Genomic DNA, 21,471 nt, shown 5'->3' with positions numbered 1-21,471 from the left:
TCTGATTGGCTCTCCCACAGATCCATCTCGATGGAATGTGGGATACGGAAGGTGGGCCGTGGGGATGGAAAGGCTTGGCAGGAAATCCCCCAAGCAATCAATCTAGTTCGGGGAGGTACTACAAGAAATGTGTGTGTCAACGTGACCATGATCCAGAAGGGTATATAGATATGAATCCGTTCTCGACTTCGAAATCAAGCGTGATATTCTCGTCGTTCATTTCCTCGACTCAAAGTCCTCTGAGGTAGAGTTTGGAGCTTTGAACGCTCGCTTACCTTCTCCTAGGACGACAATAACCTCACAGGACTTCTCTACACCTTTCCATCACACCACCTCACACAAACACCACTTATATTCTCAATATCCAGCATGTCCACTCCCACTCCCACCAACCCACAACCCCCGTTCACCCCCGGAATCCACACCATCCCTCCCCCTCGCCCCCTCTCACCCACCACCTCCGGCATCCGCCTCAACCACCTCATGCTACGGATCCGCAACCCAGAAGCCTCCCTCCGCTTCTACAACGAGCTTCTCGGCCTGCACACAATCTTCATATTCAACACTGGAGCTTGGACGATCTATTATCTTGGTCCGAGGGATGTGTCGATTGAGGATTTGGGGACGGCAAAGGGATTGTTGGAGTTGTATTGTATCCCGGAGAAGGAACCCATTGAAGATGAAAAGAGGAAAAAGAGGGTAGAGTATCGAAACGGCAATGAAACAGATGGTTTAGGACAGGGATTCGGGCATTTAGGGTTTACGGTGCCGGATGTTGCGAAAGTGTTGGAGAGGGCGAGGGAGTTTGGAGTCGAGGTTATTAAACCGCTTGGGGAGAGTGAGGTTGGGCAGTATGGGGTTGAGGGGTTGGTGGAGGGGAGGGTTGAGGAGGGGAGGGATGTGGTGGAGGGGTATAAGTTTGTGTTTAGACAGTTGGCGTTTTTGAGGGATCCGGATGTGAGTGTTTTTCCTTTTCTTTGTGTTTTACCCCGGGGTTTAGCAAGTTAAGTGAAGTCATGGACGGGGGTTGTTTCGAAGATTGCGTGTGGATGGCCTGCTGACTTTGAGAATTTCAGGGATATTGGGTGGAGATTGTTCCTCAGAAGGTAGTGCCACCTCCAAAAAGCTGATGCTTGGGGTGGAAACTCTGTATGATTTACAGCGCAGTGGAAATTTAACGAAAAATGGGAGATAACAATTATCCATGTGAGTAATTGGCAGGTAAGAAGGTTATACGTGTCCTGTAGAACAGATTACAACATTCCCAAAGGAAATTCTTAAGTCTCATGATACCCACTATGGAAATGCATTGGCCTAAATTGACTACCAGAATTGTAGGGGAAGAGATCAGCAGCTCAACATGACCTCTTTCCTGCGAGAATTTCCTTGGTCTAACGCTAATATTAAGTAATAGAGATGTCCGCGAACTATACCAACGTAGCTGTAAGTACTGGTTGCTCTCTAAGAGAACAGGTATCATCCATGATCGACAAGAGCCCAACACGTCTGTACGTGTTCTGCTCCTCAGAGACTTTGTAAAGAACAAGTACATACTCGTATTGTGCACCCTCAGGATTCTGACCCACTGACCACGTGGAATCTTGAAAACCAACAAGCAAGCAATACAGAGGTGTATCATCCAGACTATCAAGATCATCATCACTACTGAAGTACTCCAAAGGAACAACTCTATGATCGCCATCTATTTTGATTACAAACTTCTTATTGCGTAGATGTCCGGAAACTGAGCGCTCAGTAAATATCCTTGTCAAAGAACAACGGCCTTTGACGCGAAGACTGCCATGTTCTACCCAGCTGAACGGGTTGTTGCCACTCCGCTTGACGTCCATAATCAAAACTTGGAAGGAGGCATCTTGGACAAAGCCACCTGCGAGTATGTGGCCATAGGATATCATCGATCCTCGCAGGTATACAGAAGCCCATGACCAGGACGGCACAGACGGCGAAGATGGCAGGGCGGTTGGAGCAGATTGCGAATTGTCCAGAGGTGAAGTAATAAACAACAATCCCCTCGCCATATCATGCTCCCAAATCCCAGCGACGTAATTCCCCAAACACTTATCCGAGAACTTCGAAGCCATTCCAGAAAGTGCAGGCAAACGATCCTTCTCATGAGTGAGACGCAGCGCTCCAAATTCCGATACGAGATCCAGCCAGACGTGGCCGAGCTCATCGACAGAGTGATTGGCATGGAGACTGCCAGTGACGAAGTTCTTGAGCCATCCTTCCATGCCAGTCTGTTCGAAGCTAAATGTACGGTCTAGACTTTGGCACTCGCACTGGACTGCGGATTTGCACTCCCAGATGAGTTCTTCGGCATGGAAATGTAGTGTGCGGGAGGGGAGGAGGCGTTCTTGGAATGCCCATGCTCTTGTGAGAAGTGGTGCGTCTTCAGTATGGTCCATGGCATTCTCCATGTTACAGAATCGGTTGTGTGCTAGGTGGAGTCGTGGTCGTACAAAAATTTCGTCCTTGTGATCGTTGGCCGATGTGGCAACGTGGTGAGCATCGACCGGGATCTTGATGCTATTATTGCCCCAGGAGCGTGTCCATCTGTCTGTAAACAAACCACGGTGGCTATCAGATGCTGAGGTTGCTGCAATTGTGATATACGAATTCGAGTATATATTCGCCATATTAGCAGACTCGAATTCCCAATCTTGAGTGTCATCTTGAACGATACAAACCGCATCGATCCATAGGTACTGGATTCCAAGTTTCCGGGTGAGTGTTATGGCATCTTGGAAAGTCTTCGGGAGTTGCTGCCAGGGAATCCCTTCAGTCCACCTGGCAAGTGAAGAGGACGTTGATTGAATCATCGTAGTTCCAGCTCCCCAGCAGTAGCTCAGTGCTAAATATTGAGCTGAAATACCATGACCTAGGACAAGTTTGATATCATCAAAGCTTTCCAGGACTCCAAAGTCTATTACTCGGGATGGCAGGATCGAGGCTTCCGGTAGACGGCAGTGGATATGTTTGGACTCGCAGTTTTGGATCCAGGCTGCAATCTTCGCGACCAAATCCGAGAGACAGAGTTTGCTAGAGATGCAATTCGGGGCCTTGAATACTGGAAACTCGGTTGATACTAGACTTATTTAGCACGTTGAATAGTAAAACAAGGTTGAATGGCATACTTCTCGGAGAAAAGAGGTCAAGGGTAACCTCAAGAGGGACACCATCATGTTGGTGGATTGCCAGAAGAGCGGAGAGGTGTCCTCCATCGTTCAAAATCGTGACGCCATCGACCTTCAATAAATTGCTGGTTTTAGATTCGCGATTACATATCGATGAGCAAAAACTTCTCGTTGCTTTTGAGATGAGAGAGCAGGTGGGGCATCCTCGTTCTCCAGCAGCGTGTAATTCCTCTTCGGAAGCGCGTGTGGATCCTAAGCCTGCGGACCCCGTCGTCGAAAGATCAGCGCAGACTTTGCAAGGCGCTGCCTCTGACTTGGGATATTCGACGAATGATAGATTCGACTGCGAGGATTGCTCGCTTCTGGGAGGATTTTCCAACTCAGTCACCATCACTTCGTGATGGCATTGATTCCGCTGGCCGTACACGTACCGTGGTTGAGCCGCGATGTCCTCTACCCCGCGCTGATCCAACTGGTCATCCATTTCACCCGGCGTTTCTTCATATATCTGCGATTTGCTCAGTTTAAAATGGACAAAGCAGGGCTATGTGAGCAACTTTACTGATCTCTGACGTCTTTGGGACGGCAAAACAGAACAGTGCTGCAGGCAACTTCCAAGCCTAAAAATAGACGCTGTGGCTGGCTGAGGTGCCTTGGGCTTCCCTTCGCTAAACTATGGAACAGAACACAATCACTGAACAGAACACTTCTTCATCTCCCCACTCTGCAAAAAGATCGTTGGGATCTGTGCTCGGGAAATATTCAACCTGCTTCCCACTCTCATCACGGATATCGAGGTGTGCTGCATCGTTGAATACTGTGCTTTTGAATGGCATTGTGTGAGATTTTGGGGGATGGGATGATCTGTCGGGATATTTGGCGCTACCGGTTATTTTGAGGGTTGCGTTTTGGAGATCTGAGTCGGAATCAGGGGGCTGGAGGGTTGGAGTTGGGGTGGGAGTGGGAGTGTGAGAGGGAAGCCTGCCGTGGAGGTAGATGAAGAAGATGCGCTGAGGGGAATAGGAAAGTAAAAAAACGGGTTTACATGGACTATGAAAGAGCGACCAACATGGATATCAAACGGCCTCACTGATGCCACCAAACTCGTACTAGAGTAAGAAAAGCCACATGAGGATAATTAAGTTGGGAGTGTTTGCTTGGCCGAAGTACAGTTCTCCAACCTGGCAGTTGGATTCCCATCATTGGCTCCTGCTTCTAAGAGGCTTGGATCCAAGGCAGCTATTCATAACAAACCCCAAACTCATTCTGACACCCCAAATCATGTCTACAATAATCCTGCGTTGCACCACAGTATCCATTCTTCGAGCAACAGTCTCCAAAGACGCTCTTATAGCAACTAGTCTTCGCCTCAGATCCACATCTACCATTCAAACTGATAGTTGCAGGATTAGCAACACACATGCCGAATGCTGGCTGGCAGCCATTGGCAGCTTCGCAGTGAGCTGGCGTTCCGCCACAGAAGCCGTTCTTGGAGCAGCATTTTTGATTTGGAAGGAGGTTCATGCATGTTGTTGACTTTCCAGCACCGCAAGTTGCATCTTGGGAATTTGTGATGGATGTACGACCACTGTGATGGTCAATAGGTTATTTGGGATGGAGGGAGGTTACGAACCTTCCCCATGTTGAGTACAAATCCACACCCCAGTAAGCAAGGCCTCCTAGACACAGACCATCGGCCCATTGCAATTTTCGATCTACTGTCAATGAAGCATCGAATACAATGTATTGATCGTCGTAAGTCATCTGCTCCATCATAACATCGGGTAGAAATTTTGAGCTTAAGTCTTTGTCTGCTCTCAGAAGCGCAATCTCCCAGAGAGATAGCAGACCCGGACTGTCTGTGCACATTCCTGGATTACCAGCCGCTTTATATGGGCATCCAAGTTCTGCGCAGTTGCGATCTTTCAGTGTATATGAACGTCCGTACATCGATATTCCAATGTTGATTTTGTTTGGTGAGACGTTGGCATACCAAAGAGGGAGCAAAGTGTTGCCGATATCAACGACAGAGCCGGGTGCTCTGAGAATGGCACCTATAGTGTTGACTTCCCAAGGTCCGTGGAGATCATAGGACATGAAGTTGAAGAAATCTATATATTGGGAGAGGGTGGCGACATCGAAGTGTTGGATGTACGTGTAATCGGAAGGTCTCTTGATATTAGCTGCGAACTGATTGATCTACACAGAACTCACAATGCAATACTGATGCCAAACTTCGTTCCAAAGGCGGCACGCATTTCCTGAATCAGGGCATTGAGATTCGCCGTGTCTATTGGACGTCCACCGCGATTCGATTCCACAGGCTGTCAATCAATTAGATGTGCTCTTGCAACCCATGAAGAGTAAATGCTGATTGCAACGAACGGGACTCACATATTCCCAGTCAATATCAACACCTTGAAAACCCCAACTTGTCATGAAATCTATTAGGGAGGCAATGAACTTCGCTCGTCTTGCAGGATCGGCGCATAATTCAGACCAAGTCGTGAAGGTATTCCCTGGGTCACTGAAACCGTAACCTCCAACTGAAAACCAAATTTGTGTGGATGGCGTTTTCAGGGCTGTGAATTGATAATAGAGCGCTCTATCTTGAGGATCGTTCTCTGGCTGCACTTCAAAACTGCTGGGATTGATGAAGACAAAAGCAAAAATCAGGTGTGTCAGGTCTCTTGGGATGATATCTGAGGGCGCAATTCGGTTGCATCGTCTGTACATCAGGTTTCTGAATCATGTTAGGACGTGCCCAATGAGTTGGGGAATAACATACCCTGCTTGATAGTATGCAACCTTTCGACCCCCCGACGCAGATGATCCTCCGGGGCACGATGGCACAACTGCAGTCTGACAGCTGCCATAACCCTGCTGACATGGCGCCATTCCATTTGAATTTCCGCAGTGAACTTCCGATGCCTTCGTCGAGTCAGTAAAGAGTCTAACGCCGGGATCTGAAGGACATACACCACAGTATCCAAAGTATGAGCAGCAAAGATTCAGCGGACATTTCTGGGCACTGTCTCGAGAGTTGACACCACACATAGCTCGAGAATCGCAATTTGATATGCACGCTGTTGTGGCCGTCGATCCGCAATTGTAGGGCGTGAATCCACATTTCCCCTCCTGTCAACAATCAGCCGTCTGCCTGCAAGTTGGTGGGTCTTGTCCCTCACAGAGTTGCAACAACTGCCATCGACACAAGGAGTACCAGGCCCGCATTGATCAGCCACCTCCTTTGTCTGGGTTGGAATCTTTTCGGCGGTGTTTATGCGGTGGTGGGTATTGCCAGTCATGGAATCGTTCCCTGCTTCTGTCGCATTGGCACCGATCTGGGAGAGGATGTGTTCAAGTCCGATCTCTAAAATGGGGAGTGGAGCAAAATTGCCAAAGTCTTGCTGTATGACATGATCGTGGAAGTTGTGTGTGGGAGTTTTTGATGAAGTGTTTGTTGACGTCGCTACAGTCAAGACTGGAAGGAGGACTGAAATGGATATTATGCATAGCGAAGAGATGTATATCATGGTGCAGAAGGGGCATTGGTATAAGAAAGGAAGAATAGGGACAAAAGAAGGAGGATTGGTGCATCGAAATAGAATTGACTGGAAAGATGAAAACAAATACGAGTCCAGCCCCTTTTGTGCTGACATGAGGAAGGAACAATCCTGGCTCTCTCATCCTCAATTGTCCGAACGCTCAACATCATTGTCCGAGAAGCGAGAACACCAGATATAATCAGACTCATGAGAAGTTTTCAACTTCTTGAACAGGACCAGGAATGACATGGACTCATGGACAACAAGATATGTTCTCTTGTGCAGACCAAAATGAGAACCGAGAACGAGACCCGAGAAAGGGACCCTCATTTTCCAACATTTTCAGGTTTCTGATGACAAGTGGGAGCTAGATTAAATTTGTTTAAATTCCAATTGCGAGTCCAAGACTATACAAGACTTGGATTGGGCATGATCAGCCTATTCGCTGTCTCGACTCTCAATCACTACATGATCATGATTTTCGCTAGTGCAATAGCATCGCCAGCGGATGCACCCCTTGATGACAAAGCAGTGCCATTGTTCTGCAGCGAGACGTGCTGATCTCAAAGTCTGAGCTGAGTAGCTCTCCATCGTATCACCTCGTCGCAATTGACGCCTGAGTAACATAGATGGTCTAGACCAAGCCCACACTCAGCCGCACTTCGACACAAGGCTTCAAGAAAGGTCGTTATCTGTCTTTCGTTGAAAATGGTTCGCAAAGAGGCATCGTTACTTACAATGTTCAGAAAAGGCCATAAATACCAGAGTACGCAGAAATGCATAAGTCAGCCCCCATCCGCTCCGAGAACAGATCGCCGTACTCGTCATTATCACCACACATGGGTTGATAATATCAAGTCCTGCCTAGCGGGTATCCCATCTGTCATTTTTGGACTTTCAAGGGTATCGACCTAGTTGCAGCTATCTCTAAGAACCGTGAGGTACAATTTGAAATACCACAAGCAATCAGTGGGCGTAGCAGATGGGGAACAGCAGGAGCCTGCACATTGCACATACTTCCAATTGGCGTGACCGCCCTCTTGATGTATCTCAATTTCTCGCAGATATACATGGAGTCTGCCGGATCGACCTACCTGCAATCTGTTGGAGCCAAGGATCAAAACGCCCGCCTCAATGCACTTCAGTTTGCTGCTAAATTACACGAAATATCCATAATTGCATCAATGTCCGCAATTATGCTTCATTGTGTACAACACAAACTTCTCCGTGGCGATGGGGTTCCTCTTGGCAGCTTGCTCGCAGGCTTTCAAGTGAGCAATCCAGCTTCTCTTTGGGGGCCGGGACTTTGGGCCAGTGCTTGCTCTGGAAGCAACAGAAGCCGACGGCTCTCGTTCGTTTCTCTATTCATAGTGCTGGTATTCCTGGCTGCTATCGTTGGCCCTGCATCAGCTATTTTGATGCTACCTTTACTTGGGTGGTGGCGGTAATACCCCTCATACATTGGTACAAGTTACTCCGATGCGACTACCTTCCGAGATCTGCAGTTCTTCATAGCGGCGAATGCGACAACACTTCGGCCAGACCATGTCGATAGTGCATCTTTTCCGCCAAATTGTGCGCCTACGAATGAAACGAATAACTTCTGTCCTGTCGGGGGAGCATCAGAGATCATCGACCTTGCTTCTCCAGGATGGATGAATTATCCCTTGAACTTCACACTCCCTTTCAATTATCAAGACCAAGTAATTTACAATCGCTACGTCGAAGTTGCAGAAAAATACTTCATTAACACAGATATAAGTTGGTTCTTGACGCAGACGACACCCTTGTTTGCTGACGAGTTTTTGTTGGCATTTGTTCAGGCATTTGAACTAGGATTGGAAGAAGCGTCAAGAATAGAGCTTTCTTTCTCGAACCATAATCTCGTCTCAGCTCCATCCACCTTTGCAATCTGCAATGATGAAAGATACAGGTGGAATGGTAACGTCTCGTTGATTGATGGGAATGGCACCGCTGTTACTCAGCTTTCTTTTCCCTTGCTCGACGGCAATGTATGGTTTGCACCTCTGTCTCCACTTTTGGATATCTGGAACAGCTCTACCAAGTCTGCGCTGCTCTGGAGCACACCACCAGACCTGGCTTTGAACAATACTCCGTCCATTGGAGTTTCGTTTATGCCATTGGCGAATCCGAACTTCGATTTGGACGATTTGAGTCTGGCGATATGCTCTTGTTCCCTATATGTTGGATGGGAGGCAAGTCAGATCTTCATTTTCTACTCGCCTGGCATCAATGCAGCACGCTCCATTCTTGACCCAAACTTTGTGGCCTCAAAAATGACCTCCCGAGTTCGAATAGATGCTGATTGGGCGAACTCTGTTCTCACATCAGACACCACTCTTGGAAAGCTAATCACAGCAATTCATGGAAACGATGACTTCAATAGCATCATAAGTTGGAGAAGTCCACTGGCACTCGCCATTACGATCCTTCTCACAGACGCTTTATCTAGGATATGAGCTTCTAGCGACTCGTTTGTGGTTTCCAATAATCGTATCTTTCCCCTGCATTACTTTCAACCGATACCAAGTTCAATCGAGTCTGGCATCAATTTCAATAACTCGGTGGAACTCGATGTTAGAGTTCTCCACTATGGATACAGCTACTCGACAAAAGGCGTCACCCGACGTCTAGCGATCGTGATTCTGCTGCTGCACGTCCTTATTGTACTAATATACATGGCAGTTGTTCTCTATTCGGGGTGGAATTGCCACGGCCTGCGGTCTCCTATTGAAGTTGTCGTCCTCGCAATTAACTCGCAACCAACCAGGATACTAGGCAACACAAGCGCGGACATTTCGAGATTCGATACTTACAAACATTGTGTAAAGATACAGTCGTACGACGGGAGCCGGCTAGGTTTTGTTTTGGAAGGCGATGAGAGTATAGAACGGATAGAAGATGAGGAAGTCTACAGTTGATCTGGCTGCTATATGCACAGCTAATGTCATTGAGCTGAGAAGAAAGGCGCTAGCTCGGTAGCACCAAGGAGGAGATCACGGTATTTGACAATATTTATACCTATTAAGGTACCTACTACTGTAACGGGCCAAACGAAACGATCCTGTGGATAGCTAGGCCCGAATTGTTACTAGAAGCTAGACAAGTCCAAGGGGATTCGTAAGTCTTTGTATGGTAAGCAAGACAACGCAAGTTCAACTGTTCAAAGTCACGGTAATTACTCCAGTGACCAACCCACAAAGCAACCAAATCAGGAATAACACTAAAACACCAATAACAATTCATATTGAATCACTTGTTTTTGCAACCTATGTGGCTCAAGTTGAATAATCCTCTCTTGACAGCTAGGACAGGCCATCGTACTGATTGTACAAGATCCACCGAAGCAAATAACATTCATGTCCAGGTACCCTAAGAAACCACCTCTTAGCTACTGGCCACGAGGTTTTCCGATTTACCTCATTAAAATCGATAGGCTATTGCAAGGTCGTATACATTTGAACTCACATTAAGTGGTTGATTGGCAAATGCTAAGGTAGATCATACGGATGCTCCTCGGAATAAAATCAAGCTGAGAATAGAAATAAAACAAGACACTCCACTCCTCTTTAAGAGAGACCTCCCCAAGGAAGACTATAAGGGGAGACTGCGAACTATAAATAGAGAATAAGAAGGGAGACTCCGAACTACGAGAGAGGACCGGGGCTGCGAGAGGGCAAGATGAGAGTATCAAAGGAAAAAGGAGAACAAAAGAAGTTGTAGTTATATATATATATCTCTTGAACTCGAAAAATTCCCTTACCTTTTCCCTTGTCTTTTCGTGCAATCAGGCCTCGAGTCTCCACACCCCCTTGATATAGCCTTATCTCCATTGTTCAAGCTTGAGTCAAGATATCTTTACAGCGTATAAGTAGTTCAAAATGCCCTGTAAATAGCAATAGCCTATAATTAGAAGGCTAAGAAAAACTTCGTAGCCACTGGCCCCGAGGTGGTTTCAAAGTGGTGTCAAAAGTATATATACGAACAGAATCTCTTCTGAGATATCAATTCTCCAACACCTTTACATTAAATCAAGAACAACACCAAACAGCCAAACCGACCTCTTATCACATAAGAATAGCAAGAATAGCAAAGACTGGAACGGAAAGTTCAGCGGTACCAGTTCTCTCGACTCCAATCCACCATAATAAGCAAAGTACGCAGTAAGCCGCCACAGCAAATAGTCTCACGCCTAAGAAACCAGAATGTGTACCTGGTATACCTATTACTGTAGCCCTTGTGGGGGAGGGGGTATGGGAGTCTCTCCTGTGGAACAGTGCCCCTTATTCGGCAACCAGAACCCATATCATTATCCATTCGCTTCTGCAACAAACGGAGGACTCCGACCTCACCCCACCAGGACATGTTGTGGACTTTGATGTTCTGGAAAGAACAGATACAACGAGGGAAAATGGGTGGGAGTTAGGAGATTTGCTGGCGGATACACTTTATTAACATGGGTTTTTTTCTAAGTAACGGTCTTTACTGTGGATGGCTTACAGGCGTGAGAGTTGGCGGGAGGAGATAGGGAAGTGAGACTGGAGAGCTGGACCTTCAAATATTCGGTAAACATTCTTTAAAATTAACAGTGGCATTGGGGAAAACTTGAACTGCTCTGTTGTACACCTCGAGTGCTCGAATGCTGTGAAATGTAAATTACTTTTATGCAAGTAGAAATCAATAGGTTAGTATAAAACTTGTAAAAAGAACATTTTGTGAAAAGTACTGTTAATATACCAAAAGTTCTACCCTTCCACCACTTTCTTCAATGAACATACGTATACACGACCACACGGTACAAATCCCATTCTACACACAATCTAGCCACTTACCACTCACTATAACCCGTCTCAGCCGTTCCCAGTCAAGTCAATCTGTAGATCAACTCAGATTCCCGGCTCTTCACCTAACATCGCCACTTTACATAGCAGAGAAGACTTTTACTAGGCTGTTATGAATACGTCAATTTCACCATCTCCACCCTTCTAATTCAGAGCCTCACATTTCAATACCAGACGGCCCATCAGATCCTAGAATTATCAATAACATCCTGAATTCAAGCCCACCCTGCGCCATCCTCCTTGACCTATGCACAAACAATCGAGACATGGCGCCAACTCCAAACTAATACTTCTCCCAGTTTCCCCACTCACTCAACCCCGCCAGATCAAGCAATCATGTCCCTAATCAAGCGATAGACGGCGTGCCAAAAACTTCATCAGTCTAGCATTAAGTTGGTTTTCGGCTAGCTTGATACTATCAGAGACGAAAGGGTTATATAAATTTAGAGAGAAACAATATATTAAAAGTCATACCTTCCATTTGTATCTCTCAATTTGACATGTGGGCACCGTAAGATACAGGTTCCAGGTCTCGGCTTTAAGAGCCTGGCTTTAAGCAGAAAGCAGGTTCCGCCCCACCGTGAGAGGGGCATGCACTTTACTTAAATAGTAATTATGTAACCGTTTAAAAATCTTTGTGACTGCTAATAAACAGTCAATTAATCATAATAAAAGTCTCTTGGCAAGATACATGTTCTGTTGACGCAGCCAAATAAAAATGGGCGCCAAGAGCGGAATCTAAAACGCTTCACAAGCGAGTCAACACTAAAAAACATACAGCAGTGGGTATTCGCTGGTGGTCACCCACCCAACTACTAATCCACCGATCTGGTGCTTATGTATGGCAGAGCGGACGGGATGCCCAGGTCTCACCAGTCTATGGCCGTATGTGACAGTTTGTGTAGTATCTGAATACATAATCCCTTTAATTATATGTAGTTTAGAGACTGCAATCTGCCTGAACGTTCCGGAGAGACGTCACGCGATAGAGCGACAACGAGCATATTGGGCCGGACAATCCAAGGAATCCAGAAAACGAAGACTTCGAATGGCGCGAGAGTACATCAGGAAACCCGGAGGTCAAGATCCCCACAAATCGTCGAACACCAAAGCCTGCGCGGAAAGTGAGGAGCTTATTGCGCAGAACTGAGAGTGTGCCAGCACCCAATCGAGTCCTCCTACCAGATCTCAGCCCCCGGATGTCATCGCCGATGAACAACGACCAAACCAGCCATGAATTTGGCATGAGTGTTATTGATCTTCGGCTAAGGAATTTGTCCTTGAAGGCATGTGTGGAGGAATGAGAAGACGGCCATGCAGAAGGTTGGTATGGAAAGAATACTGGCAAAGTTATATATGTGGAAGACATCCCCTGAACCAAACATGTCATTCTGTCTTGCTGTACCTTGATCAGATGGCTACAAAACACAGCCTTCTCACACACCCTGTTTTCCATCTCAAGCCCATTCCCAACCTGGCTCTTGTCCACCTGAGACCCTCCTCATTCTCCGGCGCTCCTTTTGACTCTCCCTAAAACTGACAAGCCATTAAGGCGGAGTGACGAAAGTCATTGGCTCTCAAAGCACATATCAGAATATTGTGATTATCAGGGGAGCTGGGATCTCAGTGAACGCCAGGAATATGATTGAGAAGCATTTCAGGTAATATGTGTAACGTCATCATAGTTCCCGATTTTGAGTCTGCGAAATTATTATCACGAGTTTCAGCCATACATTGTCAATCTCTAATAGAAATGCCAAAACTTAACTCCTTCACTAGTGATATCTATAACCACGTACTCACCTACTTTTCAGCCTTCTCAATGCTGATGAAATGTGGACTTTTATTACTCGCAGAACACATGCAGAGTTGAGATTCTCTCAATACAGTTCGAACATCTACCAAGTTCCATTTCCGAACAATATTTAGCTGGTTCTACGATCGAGATTGTCAGGCTAGGGGCCTTGATATATCTCAACTTGGTAAGTCGTTGCGTTTCTACACATAGGCTTGTGCAATCGGTAGAGTAATTTGACGACGCAGGAATGGTGATCGAGTCCAACAATCTAAGACTACTTTTGTGGGTTATTGTTGTGGGCGGTGCAATTGTTACAGATGCCTCGGTTGGAAGAACGCTAGAATTGTTTCTCTGGAAGTTAATGCGTCAGAAGGACGTTGAATCGTGGGTTCAGTGTCGTGTTGTTATGGAAGAAGTTGCTTTTCCCGAAAGGATTCGTGAAGCGTGCGAAACATTCTATAACCAAGACACTGTATCAAGTGGGATGACTTAAACTGACAAAATCGACCGTCATGAACTTTTCCTAATTTTCCCCAGATTTCACTATCTAGCGAATGAGTCCGCAGGGAGTCTTGTGTTCATATTTACAATATCATGAATATTGATCCACACTATCCACAATTTCAGTACTAATTTGGTCCTCTGACTGCTTGTATAGCTGCTACAGCCAGCGCTGTCGTAAGTCCTTGATGGCCCAGCTTGACTTTCGACTTGCCGTACTGACATAACCAGCCAATCTCGAATGACCCATCTGCCAGTTGCGTCTTTAGCAGCCGCTGCAGGTCGGCCTCGTCTCTCAATCCGACAAAGTGGCAAGCCAGTATCCTCATTGCTAGGCCCATGGAGTCGGCCTCGGTGTTGATGCGCTCCTTCAGACGCTCCCGAAGTAGTGAGGCGGTGTTGCGATGTATGTCAGAATGAGGGTTTTCCAGTAGTAGGCGTGCGAAGAAATACAAGAACACATCAGGCTGTTGATAATACCTTGTCCCACTACTGTATGCTCTGTAGAAGAGGACGTCTTGAATCCAATCTTTCGTAGCTTGAAGATCGCTATCCATACCGCGCCCATATTGGTAAAACATACGTACAACATTAATGCACACAGCTGGATCTGTCCGATCGCGATTCTTGTCAAAGTAGACCTAGAAGAGTTAGCGGGATGGACTGTTGTCATAAAAGTAGTGAAGAGATTACCTTGACAATCCCATCAGGGGTTTTCATCTCGGGTGAAACCATTTTGTCCATTATGGACTGAGCAGTCACGGAGCTCAAAGGCAGCAGCTTGAAAGCGCAGGACGTAGTGTCAACATCATCCGGGTAGACTTGATCCGTTCCAAAAGGAGATCCTGTGATCAATCAGTAGATATCCAAGACAGCAAACAAGAACTTGAAAATAATCACCAATAAAATAATTCCAACTTTGATCAGAATACTTCAGATTCATGAGGCTCCTGTCAGCATGTCAGCTGAGCCACATTTTCCATGCTAAGCGATTTATTCTTACATGTCTCTAGTAACTTCATATGTTAGCAACTGTCCAAAATTGTCCTGCACCATCACTCCTGTGCTGGTTTCCGAGTAGAGCTTTGTGGCATGCCCACACAGCCACTCTCTTCCCCTTGTGATAGGATCACCGAGCAGACTCAAAAGTTTTCTGCGCACGTTTTCGGCCGTGTCAAACACAATGGCTTCGTGAAACCCCACCGACTTTGCAGCAAGAATATTCTCAGCTTTGTCATCAACAAAAACAGTCTGGCATGCCGTGGCCTTTGTTTGGGCTAAGACGTGTCGATAGAATCTGAGCTCTGGTTTACACATACCAGCATCACAGGAAGTGAAAACGCGGTCAAAGATGTCCCAATCAAAAGCTTTGCTGTGCAAAATTTCCCAGTCCGGCTTTGAAATGTTGGACATGGCGTATATGCAGAGGTCTGGGTGAGACGCTTTCAGTTCCTTGATCGTGGCTACAACATTATTGTTCTGCTCTTGCGACTCTCTAGCCATGTCGAAAGCAGTGGTTATATCCTTGGCGGAAACTCCGTAGCGACAGGCCAAGCGCGAGTAGCATTCATCTTGTCCGATACAGCCACGGTTGTACTCGTGCCAGATAGTTGACGCGCGGAATTCTTTGAGAAGCTTGGGTTGGATGGCAAGATCTGCAGGCGGCGACCAGCTGCATATAACATCACCAATATCGAAGATGATTGACTTGACGCGTGATTGTATCATGGCTTTGAAGGGAGATAAACTGAGGGATCAATATGAACAGGGAGGAAGAAGGTTAATGAGTATGTTGAAAATGAATGCGTGAGAATGGGATCTTGTGGTATGTAGCTAGTCCTGTCATCAAACGGGAGAAGGAGTTAATACTAAGAAGGAAAGACATCGCGTGTGTGCCTATGAATCATGAACTTTATCTCCTGATGCTGTGGCTTAAATATGACGCTATCTGCTATCTGGTGACAAGTCTTGGCTTGAGGTACCTAATCACTGAGGTGGGGGCAAGTGAATGCTTTCCTTGCAGGCCTCCCTAGTAGTACGAGTCAGTATAACGATAGGTATAGCTGACTTGGAACGAAGTACAGTCTCCTAGAACTGTTTAGTTATTGCCTGTAGGTCTGTCTCGGACTTTCAAACATAGCCAGAATTTTGACACTGCCCGAACGAATTCCTTCTATCCGTCGATCACCTGAATGAGAGGGATTTCCTCGAGGCCGGAGGTTGGCAAGCCCAAGTTGTATTGATTGTTGCGGTCAAGACTTTTCCAATTGATTTGAGCCTAGTTTAAAAAGAGATTTTGAAACTTTGTAAGCACAGAATTTAAGTTCAAAATCACTATTTTCACGTCGAGCCGGATTAAGTTAAGATCTTGACTTGGCTTTAATTAAGGTTCAAACTCGTTTAAACATCTACTGATATCTGTTAGAGGATGAGCGACGAACCCTTGTTCTGTTACGTGGCAGTAATAGAGAGGTTTCGGCATGAATCAACTGAAAATAATAAACGAAGGCTAACCTTCACTCAGATGGACTCCGAAGACATGTGGCTGAAGCCTGTTCAACGCTACGAGTTGTTCAGTGAACAGGTGGGGTTCAGAATCGAAGGTAAACGACGATCCTTCAGTTGGGAAAAGAGGAAAGAAGAAACGTCCACTTAAATAACCTTTCTACCCGATCGGGGTAAAAGAGTTATCGAGTTGACACAACTCTAAGTAGAACTCTACTCTTCCGCTGGTTGTTACCGAAAGGCCTGGGCAAGGGTAGAAGAAGTTTTTTCCTAATATTCAGTACAGGGGGAACCGAAACCTCTCTAATGATCGTCCAAGAGCTAAAGGTTTAGCCCGTCGCTGCCGTGCGTGGAACAATCTGTGTGTTAAGTTTGAGATGGAACAAAGTCAAAATTAAGGTTAGGGGGGCTGGCGAGGTTGTTTCCTGCCTCCCAACAGACCAAAAAGTTGATTCCATTCAGCCGTCGGTAGACTCGGGACAATATTTAACCAAGATGATTCTACTTAAGTAAGCTTTCATGGGACCGGATTTTGTTCTGTCGCTTAGTTTTAGTAGCCTGGCATTTTTGTGAAGTCACTCTAGTCAGTTACAGAAAAAAAGGCAGCTTACTTACAGAATTCTTGATGCTCCCTTTATTCAGTGGTCTGGCACTGAGTCCTCTCCACTACTGGGGAAGGAGAATTAATCGGTTCATTAGATACCCATGGGGTGGAGAGGAGCCAGTGTCAGTCCATTGAACAGAGGGGGTATCATTGGAGATAAAGTTTATGTGGCCGAGAATCTTATGTGCCGCTTATCTTTGATAATACTGTAAGAAGGGAAGATACTTTCGGCCGGATGTCGGATTTCATCACAGCCTGGTCGATAAATTTTATGCATTTGTAACGTCAGAATACCCGACCTTTCCAAAAAGTCTGATATGTGGAAATAGGCGCCAGGTGTCACGGGGAATACAACCAACCGGATTAGCAGAATTCTGAGAGAATTGGGGCTTCAAGAGGAATTAAAAGCGAGTTCTAGCAGTGGCTCGAACGAGTTCAAGAATAGGACCATCTTTTCCGTAAATAAGACTTCTGGAATAACCGAGTAAATGCCAGTGCCTAAATCAAGGTGTTGAAACGACTCCCAAGTTCATCATGACCTGACACGACACACAGAACCACGATACTTTTGTCCTGCACCTCGGTAGATTAACTTCAAGAGCATCTGGAGATGATAAACTTCAAATGTAACCTAATGCCACGACGTTGACGCATGACTCGTCAGGTGCTGATGACGATGTCACAGCGTATGGGCGTTTGCAACCCTTGGAAACATAATCTAATTCAATCCTGATCAAACTGTGTTGTTGCAATTATTCTTTCGAACTTTTCATCTTTCAGTCATCCCTTCTACCACGAGAAACATCTAGCAAGTTACGAATGTCGAGCCCTTCATTGCAGCTGGGAAAGATAGCTTCGCCGGAAGATGTGGAAGATGTAGTACCTGTGGTTTTCTCCTGGAACTATCTTCCCCGCCTACCCTCATTTCTTGTTGCACAGGAATGGGATTTCAAGGTGCCTATCATCGCCGCTGCTAGCCCTCACTCCTTTCCGATCAACCCCAAAGCCGCCGGACTACCATATCACACGGGCCTCACATGTCTCCGCCACAACAGACACTGGCGGGCAGCACTCAAGTATGCAGCAGAGCTGTGTGAGCTGCTCGCCGCTGATCAGAGTTACAACAGTGCTACCTTATCTCGTGGTGGTAATCTCGCCAGTATCGCCCAGCGTGAACTTCGGGCTCCCGAGGGAGAGCGATTTGTCACTTTCGCTATAAACCTGTTCCCTCAAGCCGATGAAGAACGCATGAAGTTGATTGCTGTCGGAATCCTTTTTGTGGTCATCTTCGATGGTAATACTCACCCTTCAGCACAATTACGTGGATGAGATCAGGCATCAAGGCGAAATCAATTTGAAATTCATTGCTAACAATTGCCAGATTCTTGGGAGGAAGCTCCAGGAGAGGAGGTATGCAGGTTCCCAGCCGGCTATGTTACTTTCTAACCTTGTTTCCCAGCTCAAAGCTGTTCAGGATGACTTTGTCTCTCGTATGCGAGGACAAAAGCCTCCAGGGGCGAATACGGCAGGCTCGCCACTCCAAGCCCGCATCGATGAGATCGTGGCTACGTGCAAAGCATGTGATGAGAGAACTGGCACAGATGGGGGCAAAGATTTTATCGAGACAATGCTCGAGTGGGTCATGCACTCGCAACCGGAAAGCGAGAATTTCAAGACGCCTCGAGAGTATCTAGATTATCGATGGATGGACGCTGCCAACTGGTGGTTGGTGGCTTCATGCAAGTTCAGTACTGCATCAGCAATTTCGCTCAAGGATCCATTGATGGAGAAAATCATTCGACTGGTGGGCGATCACGTTTCCATCGTCAACGATCTGGGCTCATTCGAGAAGGAGCTTGCTGCATTCGAGTCTGGACGTACAGTCGTACATATCAATCTCGTAAAGACTATGAGGACCAGTTGCGGATTGTCAATCGACGATGCGAAAGCTGCCGCGTTTACTTTGCAGCTTCTCAACGAACAAGAGATCCTAGCAGAATGCTATCGTCTGGAGAAGGACCCTTCAGTAACGGTCGACCATTGGCGTTTTGTTGACACTTTGCTTCTCTTAATTGCTGGCAATACGTTTTACACTATGACCACATCTCGATATGGTGGACAAGGAGCAAGAATTCAGAAATAAGCAATGGACAATTCTAGGAAGGAAACCCCCAAACCACTCGGAATTGATCCACTCTTACCGGCTGCACAGGCACAAAGGTGTTTGTCTCAGCTTTCAGACCCCCAGCGAGTGGCTTTCTTAGTGGCTTAGTAAGTCTTGGTAGATTCTTAAGTAAATCCAACTCGCCGAAGGGTCTGAGATTATTCTGGCGCATTTTGGTGCTATCGTCGAATAACTTCGCGCAATACACATGAGAAAATGTCACGAATTGATCAGCTAAAAGGACTGGACCTTGAAGTAGCTATGACCACATCTCCCTTTCTCGTCTTATCCAAAGGTTTGCGGCATTCACCGCACAGTGGCGTGAGTGACAGCAAGACCAAGAGGTTTATATTGCCTTTTATGGGGGTACAGTGGGTCTCGGGTAATGACGACAGGAACAACGGCCACGATTTGATCTGACATCCAGGTGCAACTCTCAAGATCCATTTCCGGCAATCAGCCGAGTTTTGAACTGTCGAAACGTTCAAGACAAGACCGAGGGCTGGGAGCAGGACGGACATCCAACATTACTTCGACTTTGAGACGACATGAAGCCATCACAACGCAAAAGCTAATTTGGAAGTTAATGATGCTGTATGGGCCTAATGAACAACAATCCAATGTGTTCGGAATGGGTCAACTATACCTCATATCGACACGCGAGGGGTCAGGATTCTCAACCTTGTAGTCTTAAACGCGGTAACGCCAAGATGTGCCCACCTTCCAAGATAAATATACCTTGACACCCAAGACATTTCTATGCAGTGTTGTTGTGGTCACTTAATTCGTTGATGGATGGATGGAAGGTGGTGGTGGTTATTATGCGTGCGCCTTGCCTTTCTTCCCGCTGGCTGTCACCTCCATCGACTCGAACCAGAAGATCCAGTGGCCATCTTTCATGATGGCTGACAAGCTATACTTCCAAGGGGAGGACAGAAGTCCAATACTATTGGGATGTAAGTAGCAATGCGAAGACATCTTTCCGCCGTCCAATATCTGAAAATCCTCTTGAGAAACATTTCACAGAACGTTCTGGATATTGCCATGACTGACTCGTCTGCCTTTCTTAGGTACTATCCCATTCTGCATTCTTGCTGGTGTCTTAGTCGTATGGAGAATGGCCTTCAGGTTTTCTCGTAGAGCGATTACTGCCTCGGACTACTGTATCTGCGTTGCCATGGTATGTCCTCAAGCCCCAACTTGACTCCACCGACTTACAACAGAGAGCTGATTTCCTGGAGCTCTCTGCAACAGCCCAAGCTACTTTCAATCTAATAGGTAATAAAGTTTGAGATTCGTCGGATTCCAAGACTGATTGATCGACAGCGTACACTCAATATGGCTACGGTAGAAGGAAGGCAGATATCCCTCCAGAAATTTTCGCATCCAAAACTCCCGCTGTGGTGAGTGGGTGCTACTAAGTTGCTCAATCGATGCTAACATAGCCAGCTTTTTTGGTTCAATATGGTCCTCTTCAAGCTTTCTACGGGCGCAACAAAGCTTTCTCTCTGCTTCGTCTACGCCGGACTTTTCCAAAAGGCAGACACTCTTACCGTTCGGATCTCGCGAGTCATCAACTGGATTCTAGCCACTGTCGTTCTCATCTTTTATACTGCCACCTTCTTAGCAAGTGTATTTCAGTGCACTCCAATCAAGAAAGCATGGACGTCCAAGATCGAGGGTACATGTATCGACAAAACCCAGCTCCGATATGCAGGGCATGCAGTCAATCTCATTACCAGCGTTTGGGTCATAGCACTGCCTCTGCCAGTCTTGTTCAAGCTTTCAACCAGAGCAAGAGAAGTCACTCAGATTATATTTTTGGTCCTTCTTGGTGGCGTGTAAGTCAACGATGCTCCATCTGGCGCAAATTTGCTGACTTTTCTAGCCATACGGGGTGTGTTTTAGCACGACTAATCCTGCAATTCATCCCCAACAAGGATCCGGACAAGAGTGGACAGTGTAAGAGAACTCATCCCATCCGCAGCAGGAACTAACTAGGTCAGGGGCTAACACAGTTGGAAACTCAACATCCATGGTGGAACTATTTGTCGGTATTATTGCAGCTTGTCTCGTGGTTATGCGTCCTTGTTTCCAAGGCGTTACTCGCAAAGTCTTTGGTACCACTATCGACGGTACACGATCTAGGGCAAATAATTCGAATGCCCATGTCTTGACCTCAGTGCCGCGAACGAATTACAAAGAAGTGAAGATCACGAAGACGGTTGATGTGAAAATGACAAGCAGGTCAGGGTCGGAGGAAGATCTCTTTGATCATCGGGACCGATTCTGAACACGCAGCTATGGCAAGGAGAATGACAGAACCAAGCCCGC

At 46.4% G+C, this 21,471-nt stretch overlaps 7 protein-coding genes across 7 annotated transcripts; 4 read left to right on the top strand and 3 right to left on the bottom strand.

The window, feature by feature from the left end:
• Positions 1-369: 369 nt before the first annotated feature.
• Positions 370-1,130, top strand: ONS95_013503 (uncharacterized protein; the record flags this gene model as incomplete). Its single annotated transcript, XM_058507155.1, has 2 exons — positions 370-957; positions 1,077-1,130. The coding sequence occupies 2 exons, from the start codon at positions 370-372 to the stop codon at positions 1,128-1,130; spliced, it is 642 nt and encodes a 213-aa protein (XP_058357886.1).
• A 153-nt stretch (positions 1,131-1,283) lies between these two features.
• ONS95_013502 (uncharacterized protein) lies at positions 1,284-3,725 on the bottom strand. Its single transcript, XM_058507154.1, has 2 exons — positions 3,156-3,725; positions 1,284-3,106 (listed from the first exon to the last, which is right to left on the bottom strand). Exons 1-2 carry the CDS (start codon positions 3,637-3,639, stop codon positions 1,428-1,430), a joined length of 2,163 nt encoding a protein of 720 aa, XP_058357885.1. The 5' UTR covers positions 3,640-3,725; the 3' UTR covers positions 1,284-1,427.
• Positions 3,726-4,428: 703 nt separating this feature from the next.
• Positions 4,429-6,053, bottom strand: ONS95_013501 (uncharacterized protein; the record flags this gene model as incomplete). The annotated part of the gene is made up of 4 exons (XM_058507153.1): positions 4,429-5,325; positions 5,370-5,479; positions 5,550-5,898; positions 5,944-6,053. The coding sequence occupies 4 exons, from the start codon at positions 6,051-6,053 to the stop codon at positions 4,761-4,763; spliced, it is 1,134 nt and encodes a 377-aa protein (XP_058357884.1). The 3' UTR covers positions 4,429-4,760.
• A 1,518-nt stretch (positions 6,054-7,571) lies between these two features.
• On the top strand, positions 7,572-9,183 carry ONS95_013500 (uncharacterized protein; the record flags this gene model as incomplete). Its single annotated transcript, XM_058507152.1, has 2 exons — positions 7,572-8,054; positions 8,175-9,183. Coding segments are annotated over 2 exons (1,492 nt in total), but the record flags the coding sequence as incomplete, so codon positions are not given.
• Positions 9,184-13,876: 4,693 nt separating this feature from the next.
• On the bottom strand, positions 13,877-15,718 carry ONS95_013499 (uncharacterized protein). Its single transcript, XM_058507151.1, has 4 exons — positions 14,868-15,718; positions 14,765-14,814; positions 14,558-14,709; positions 13,877-14,505 (listed from the first exon to the last, which is right to left on the bottom strand). The coding sequence occupies exons 1-4, from the start codon at positions 15,590-15,592 to the stop codon at positions 13,993-13,995; spliced, it is 1,440 nt and encodes a 479-aa protein (XP_058357882.1). The 5' UTR covers positions 15,593-15,718; the 3' UTR covers positions 13,877-13,992.
• A 2,074-nt stretch (positions 15,719-17,792) lies between these two features.
• Positions 17,793-19,116, top strand: ONS95_013498 (uncharacterized protein; the record flags this gene model as incomplete). Its single annotated transcript, XM_058507150.1, has 3 exons — positions 17,793-18,267; positions 18,355-18,383; positions 18,433-19,116. 3 exons carry the CDS (start codon positions 17,793-17,795, stop codon positions 19,114-19,116), a joined length of 1,188 nt encoding a protein of 395 aa, XP_058357881.1.
• A 1,485-nt stretch (positions 19,117-20,601) lies between these two features.
• ONS95_013497 (uncharacterized protein) lies at positions 20,602-21,430 on the top strand (the record flags this gene model as incomplete). The annotated part of the gene is made up of 3 exons (XM_058507149.1): positions 20,602-20,978; positions 21,026-21,099; positions 21,144-21,430. The coding sequence occupies 3 exons, from the start codon at positions 20,602-20,604 to the stop codon at positions 21,428-21,430; spliced, it is 738 nt and encodes a 245-aa protein (XP_058357880.1).
• Between the last annotated feature and the right edge of the window lie 41 nt (positions 21,431-21,471).

This window comes from Cadophora gregata (assembly GCF_030347475.1).
Source record: "Cadophora gregata isolate MNR1 chromosome Unknown scaffold_7, whole genome shotgun sequence".
NCBI classification, from domain to species: Eukaryota; Fungi; Ascomycota; class Leotiomycetes; order Helotiales; family Ploettnerulaceae; genus Cadophora; species Cadophora gregata.
Note: the sequence above shows the minus strand (reverse complement) of the source record. Positions and strands in the feature narration are given on the sequence as shown.